General features: G+C 30.0%; 1 protein-coding gene across 1 annotated transcript; it reads right to left on the reverse strand.

Moving 5' to 3' along the window:
* Window positions 1–522: 522 nt before the first annotated feature.
* yip2 (yippee interacting protein 2) lies at window positions 523–6,820 on the reverse strand. Its single transcript, XM_065499599.1, has 5 exons — window positions 6,683–6,820; window positions 6,038–6,204; window positions 1,274–1,846; window positions 858–1,213; window positions 523–779 (listed from the first exon to the last, which is right to left on the reverse strand). The coding sequence occupies exons 1-5, from the start codon at window positions 6,699–6,701 to the stop codon at window positions 698–700; spliced, it is 1,197 nt and encodes a 398-aa protein (XP_065355671.1). The 5' UTR covers window positions 6,702–6,820; the 3' UTR covers window positions 523–697.
* Between the last annotated feature and the right edge of the window lie 794 nt (window positions 6,821–7,614).

A 7,614-nucleotide genomic window follows, 5' to 3' on the forward strand; every position in this document is an offset into this window, starting at 1 on the left:
TATAATAACAATGGGAGTTATAGCTTACATCCTCCATAGACGTTGGAGAAACTATTTATTGCGCTTAAGATGCATTGTTTTAAAGCAAGAAATTGGTTTTACGGATAACAAAGAATTTAATGCTTTTAAGGTGAAACTATTACAAACGATTAATAATAATCTTATCGAAAGAAAGGCGAAGATTGGAAAATGTCTATACGATGAAAATATTCAAAAAACTGATGAGATCGCAGAAGAAAACTCTACTAATGTGGATATTTTGCAAGAAATTGAGAATTAATACTATACTTAACTCAACGCATGTTAAATATAAAATTCATAGTAGGTTCCGTGGACAGCCACTCTTAAAGCAGGGGCCGAATTACCACATTCGATATCGAGTAAAATTTATCGTAATTTTCTTATTTGTGATTATGGCATTCATAATCATAATTCGAATTGTAGTTGAGTTCATGCAAAACTAATCCCATTGAGATTCGTAGTAAAACTATGTACTATGTAGTAAAACGAATGCTTAAAGAGTCTGTTTGTGTATATCATATGTATATTTTCAGAATGTATTAAAAATTTAATTATAAAAAAGATACTATGTATTAACAGACATTTAAATAAACTTATACTAATGGTTTTGTTTTTTGTTTGGACCTTTAAGGTTTTATAAATGCAAAATCATTTTAACAAAAACTTAGATTACTATTTAACAGGATTCAATCAACAAAGCAATACCTTGACCACCGCCAATACAAGCTGAACCGATGGCGTACTTGAGCTTCTTACGTCTAGAAAATAACAAGATTTACATACATTAGTTTCTTCATTCACTCGCAAGAGTGTGACAATTTCTATAAAATACTTACTGCAACTCATGGGTTAAGTGACCAATAATACGATTACCACTGGCACCCAAAGGATGACCCAAAGCAATGGCACCACCATTGACATTCAATTTATTCATATCTAAGCCAAGAGCATCAGCACAGGCAAGTGTTTGGGCGGCGAAGGCTTCGTTAATTTCAAACAAATCGATATCTTCCATCTTAAGACCACTGACTTTCAAAACATTTTGAATGGCAGATACAGGACCAATGCCCATAATTTCTGGTGGGCAACCAACATATGAGTAGCCTACTAAACGGGCCAAAGGTTTCAAGTTATATTCCTTAAGTGCAGCCTCTGAAGCAATAACAACAGATGAAGCACCATCACAAATACCCTAGAGAAGAAATGTTATATTTTATTGTTACATACACGATCATTGATTATATCGACTTACCGAAGCGGTACCAGCAGTAACGACACCGTTCTTTTTGAACAAAGGTGACAATTTAGCCAAACCTTCGAGTGTAGTCTTTGGTCTAGGATGTTCATCAACAACAAAATCAACCTCCTTGCCTTTCACCTTCAATTTAATAGGTGTGATTTCCGATTTGAAAGCTCCTTCATTCAGACCCTTCTCCCAGTTCTTTTGTGAGAGCAAAGAGAATTCATCAACACGTTCACGAGAAATTTTATATTGATCGGCCAAGTTTTCAGCAGTTAAAGCCATGGGCAATTTGCAATAGGTATCTGTAAGACCAGCCCACAATGAATCCTCCAAATTGTAGTTGGTACCCAAGGATGTACCAAATCGAATATTGCGTGCAATAAATGGAGCTTGGGACATATTCTCTACACCACCAGTGAGAGATACTTTGGCACTACCCATAATTATATCTTGAGCACCGTTGACGATAGATTGGAAACCGGAACCACACAAGCGGTTAACACCAAGAGCAGGTTTTTCGACTGGCACACCGCAACCGAGGGAGACATGACGAGGCATGTATGTACCATCTGTAGATGATGACTGTTTGACAAATTAAAAATAAAATTAGGTCAATAAGAAATCTAAGCAAATAAATATTGTATAAAAAATTATTTCATGACCCAATACCCTATACCACCATAGTGGAGAGTATTATACGTTTGCATTATGGTCTAACATCCACCTTAAAGTATACCGTTCGACTCAAAATCACTTTCTGAGTGGACTTAACGATGTCAGTCCGTCTGTTCATGTAAACCTTATTCTCAAACTAAATGTCGGCATTTCGAATATAATTCGATACAATTTGCTACCCTTTCCAAATGGCGCTGAACATTTTTGAATTATATTGCAAAATTTTATGGAAATCGGTACAAATCAGTATCGGGATAAGTTTTATATGTTATTCTGAAGAACAAATGCCAACTAATAATCAGATTAGATAATCTCAAAATAAATCTAATCTAACGTTAACACACTTTGATGTTTTTGGATACTTGAACTTTGCAGTATTCCAAAACTCAAAATAAAACAAAAAAAAGAATTTGTACGAAAGTGAAAATAATCGTATTTTCTAAGTCGTAACGTTTTGGTTTTGCTTCTTCAGTTTTCGTAAAAACGTTCTGCTTCACTTCACATACTTTAAGGTTCAACTTACATTTTTTTAAAAACAAAGCTTATGAAGGAAATATTTATTTACTACTCGTACAATTATACATGAAATAATGTAAATTTCTTTTATTTACACATTTTTATTTCTTTACTTAAACATTTTTATTTGAAAGTGAAATTTTTTGTTTTTCTATAGAATCTAAATGAGGGGTTTAGAGCAAAAGTTGCCGAACCCACAAAATGTTAAAATACTGGAAAATGTCAATTGAGAGCAGTTTAAATTTATTGGCATTTCCATGTTTTGTCGGTTAGGCCACTTTTGTACTTATTGCCTCAAATATGGCTTAGTTTTAACTTTCGTGCGAATTTGATGCCTGTGCGTTCTAGAGTTTTTCTTTTCCCACACTTTTTCATTTCCCGGAAAATCGGGATTCATTTTGAAATTTTCCGGGATCCCGGGAATTACCGCCTAGAACAAATTATGCAATTTTAAGACTTCGTTAAAAATCTAAAAAATGTCTTTGGTTTTAAAATGTAATTGGATACAAATAAAAAAAATCCAATAAAAATTTAATATAAAGAGGTAAACTGACACGATTTATAATTTAGGTTATATAAAAACTTGTCACCATTTGTCATTTGTATCGGAGTGGCTGCAATTTCCATTAGATTTTGTTCTACCTTCGTTAGATTCCAATTAATGTTAATTCGCAAAAAATAAATATTTTATTTTTTTTTAATTTTGAATTGCACTGTGTTGCTTATTAAATCTATAGTTAAGTAAAGATGTTAGTTAAATCTTGATGAGAACACAATAATATTAAACAAAATTCAATTCCACGGAGCGTGGTTTTATTCCAAAAATTTTAGTTTTACTCTTTGTGAAAAAGCAAAATAGAGCCGTGAACATTCATGAGTTTTTGGAATATTTTTAGTAATGAACTTGTTATTGGTTTATTTGGGTTGAAGCTTTAAGCTTCTTTTATCAAGTAATAAAACTAAGGAAAATAATTCCCGGGAATTCTCTCACAATTTCCCGGGATTGAAAATTTTGCGGAATTCCCGGGATTTCTCGTCCCGGGAATTCCCGTGAAAAACTCTAATGCGCTCATAGAATTATTTTAATTTAATCGCTGATCGTTAAGTCAAAAAACCCGACCAAATGTTTTAGAGATTAAAGATTATCCATTTTATAATCTAGATTTAACTGAGCAGCATTATCCAATATTTTATTTCGGGAAAAATATTTTTCAAAAAAAATCATGAAAATATATATATATATCTATATATATATAGAAATTGAAAAACGTCATAGTTGGTTGGTGAATGGTTCTCATAGTTTAGAGTTTAACTTAACAGTACGATTAATTTGATATTAACGTGTACATGTTCGCTGGGATTTAATTTTTGTTTGCTAAAATTGTTAGAAACACAAAATTAGAAAAAACGCTCATGTCAGATAACCTAAATTTAATTTCTGATATGTATGGAAAAAATCGTACCGGTGTAAAATTAGATTTCGTTAACTCTATATTTTTATAGAGTTTGTATGTATGTACCGTATTGACATAATTTTTTGTGATAATGATAAAATTTTTAAATTGATAAGATTTTTGTTTTTGTATTTAGACGTATTAAGGATTATCATTTTAAATGTCTGTGATTTTTAAACTTGATTAAAATTTTTTAAATTATTTTACTTTACCACAAAAGAAATATTAAAGTTAAGTTGACTTTATTTTTAAATAAAACCATAAGAAATATTTTAAAAAAATCTTTAAAAAAAATGTTCCAGAAATACATTCAAATTTAAAATATTTTTCAATGAATGTAAAAATAAATTTAAAAATATTGAAAATCAAACAGCCTAACTACATATAAAAGCCTAACTACAAACAGAAAGCTTATTTTAAAATAATAAAACAATATTTTAAATTCGGTTTCATATTTGTTTTGTGGTACGAAATTTAAAATATTAGTCGACTTTATGGGTTTCGACTTTAAGGCTTTTGTGGATATTCATATCGGTTAAGAATATCATAAGGTATAAGTAGCCATTACAGAATATTTTAAATGTTATCGGGAACAAAATATATGTAGTGGTTATTACGAACCAAGTTCATAAATATAAGAGTTTCGTATTCGGTTTTAATCGAAACCGAAACCGAAACCGCGATTTTTCAAGGCCTAAAACCGAAACCTACAATTATTCTTCGGTTCTTACTTTTAATTTATTTTCAGTAGAAAAATTCAAAATTTAGAAATGAAAAACAAACTTTTTCATCCAAAGATTCATCTAAGTATTTCCTGACAATTAAAATTCAAATGACTGTTTATTTATTCAATTTAATAAAAAAGAATCTAAAGTGTTTTTAACAAAGACTTAGTTATTTTCAAATATCCAATAAAAGTATGGAGTACTGGCTGACCCAGTGCTCTTCGCCACCCCAATTAGAAGAAATAAATAGTACTATTAGTCTCCCTTTGTGAATTAATAATAATTCAGGATAACATGCCACTAGTTTCAAGCTTATTTGGTTCATTGTAATGTGGATTCTAGCTCATTCGAAACGTATTATTAGAATTTAAAAAGTACCATAAAGACCCACATTTTGTATTCCCAATCAGCATCATGAATGCCTAATTTCATATTTCTGGGCCCATTATTATTGAAAATGAAAAGAAATGTACCACTAAAGTCACCTTTTGCGAATTCTAACTCATTCATGTGTGTCTAATTTTTAGGTTTATTACTATAAAATATTCCAAAAGTACTATTACAATAGTAATATAGCCAACTATTATGTACATAAGTAAAATAATTTAATATAATAAAAAGTTAGAAGATAAAGTACCAATTTTCCACAATTGAACCCCCGTCAAGTTTGAAATTAAAGTAATTTTCTGATTATATGTTCAATATTATAGAAAATCCAAAAAGTACCATTTTGGAAAACGAAAAAGTACTCCTTAGTTTGGTTTAGTTTTCCTTTTTTGGTATCATAATACCATTGAGCACCCTATTCTTGATTATTGTTTCTTTACTGAGAAGCATATTAGCCAACTTTAATGTATATAAGCAAACTAATTTAATATATTAAAAAAATACCATTAAAAGAAAATGTACCAATTTTCCTTTATACTCTTGAACACCCGTCAAGTTTGAATTTTAAATTTGTATAGCTTTTCCTACATTATCAACTGATTTTGTTTCTATAACACTTGATATTTAATAAATTATCACAAAACCGCGGTTTTGAAATTTTTCGGTTTTTTGGATACTCTAATAAATATGTATCAAAAACTTTTATCTGTTCAACCTATTTTGTTAATTTTTGTACATACTATGTTAACTGTTAGCCATAACTATATCTGTAACAAAAATTTCTGATTAAGAGAGAAAATTTCATACCCTAGGTCCTTGCCTTCACGATAGGTAGGTTTGTAAGTTATTGAATAACAAAATCGAGGTGAAAAACGACATACACACATATGTATGTACATATGCAACTTTAACGAAGTTAATTATACTAAAGTTTGTGTAGCAAATGCATCATTAAATATATAAATTGTATAAAATTAAATAACGATTCCCAAAACAGGTTCTGGGTATATACTTACTGACATAATGTGTCCAATGACAACAGTGTCAACTTGCTCAGGACTCAAGCCTGAAGCAGCAATAGCTGCTTTGGCAGCTGTGGTCTGCAATTGAGTTTGATTGATATTCTTCAAAGCCCCTCCGAATGTGCCGAAAGCTGTGCGCTTAGCGGCAACAATGTAAACTCCTTAAAAGAAATAAAATGTCATTGAAATAAATTAATAAATATATGTATGTACCTATTTATAGACATCGATGTTTGTAATTAATTCAAACAAAAATTTAATACATAATAATAACAAAAACAATAACAACATTCAAGTTTATTTTAATTTGTCCCACATTCATACACAGTGGAATGGAAAAAAACAATCTCAAAACATTGTTCAAAGTTCATTTGTCTCTCTGCTCTGTGTGCAACCGGTGAAAATGAGATGGCAAAAACTGACAAAGTGTATAAAGATAAGAAAATTAAAAAACAAACAAAATAACATTACACACATACACATCCATCTATTATACATATGAACAGAGAGGCAAAAGTCCAAAGTACAAATAATTTAAAACAAAATAAACATTAAACGTCATCAACAACTCTGCACAAAATTATTTGATGAATATTACAATTTATTCTTAATTAAAAACAAATAATATCTTGAATTTACCTTTTGTAACGGCAGACATATTACTACACTTTCTATTAAAATATCTACTTTCAAAGTAAAAAATTTATTTAATTCGTTTATAAATTATTTGCCGTCCAAATCCTATGACTAGCAAATAACGTCTGTTATATCGATGGTTTCATGTTGAGTTGGTTGAGTTAAAAAAATACGAATTTTTTATCAACTCGTTTTAATAAATAATTGTGAATGTGTTGGTTGCACTTTTCTCTTATCGCCTCTCTCTTTGTTTGTGCAAAAATTAAAATTAATATTAATATAGCTTACGATCTACAAATTAAACGGTGCTACAGCGAAAATTAGTGAGGATTGTGCGCCTAGTGGAATACTTCATTGCGTTTTTGAATTGTTGAAAATATCCCAAAGGAATAGGTTTGTGCAAAAATTAAAATTAATATTAATATAGCTTACGATCTACAAATTAAACGGTGCTACAGCGAAAATTAGTGAGGATTGTGCGCCTAGTGGAATACTTCATTGCGTTTTTGAATTGTTGAAAATAACCTTTTCCAATTTAATTAAATATCATTAATATATGGATGGGTTTTTGTGAAGTTTCATAATGAAGAACTAGGTATTTGCATCTTTCAAAGATTCATAAAATTTTTTATTAAATATTGTATTTCTATTCAGAATTGGCTATTTAAAAAATAGTAACGTTAAAAATCGGATAGAAAGATTTCTCCCATTTTCTCAATCTCTGGTTATTTTTTAACGTGACGATATACAGTGGTGATCAAAACGTATGCAACTAGCAACAGAATTTTACAAAAGTTTTAAAGTTAGTTTTAAAGGTAAACAAAAATATTCATGTGCTTGTAATATTTCCTACATCGGCAAGGCAGTGAAGCTATCAAATTGACAATAAAATTTGCTGGAATAGCGTTCCAAGCATCTACCAATCCTTGAAACAT

The sequence above is a fragment of the Calliphora vicina genome, chromosome 2, assembly GCF_958450345.1.
Source record: "Calliphora vicina chromosome 2, idCalVici1.1, whole genome shotgun sequence".
Lineage (NCBI taxonomy): Eukaryota > Metazoa > Arthropoda > Insecta > Diptera > Calliphoridae > Calliphora > Calliphora vicina.

Excerpts from the sequence above, each read along its gene's own strand:
- yip2 (XM_065499599.1), bottom strand. Across the intron at positions 1,847-6,037 it reads TCATTGGACACATTATGTCA|TCATCATCTACAGATGGTAC; the intron begins GTAAGTATATAC and ends TTTGTCAAACAG. Across the intron at positions 1,214-1,273 it reads TTACTGCTGGTACCGCTTCG|GGTATTTGTGATGGTGCTTC; the intron begins GTAAGTCGATAT and ends TTTCTTCTCTAG.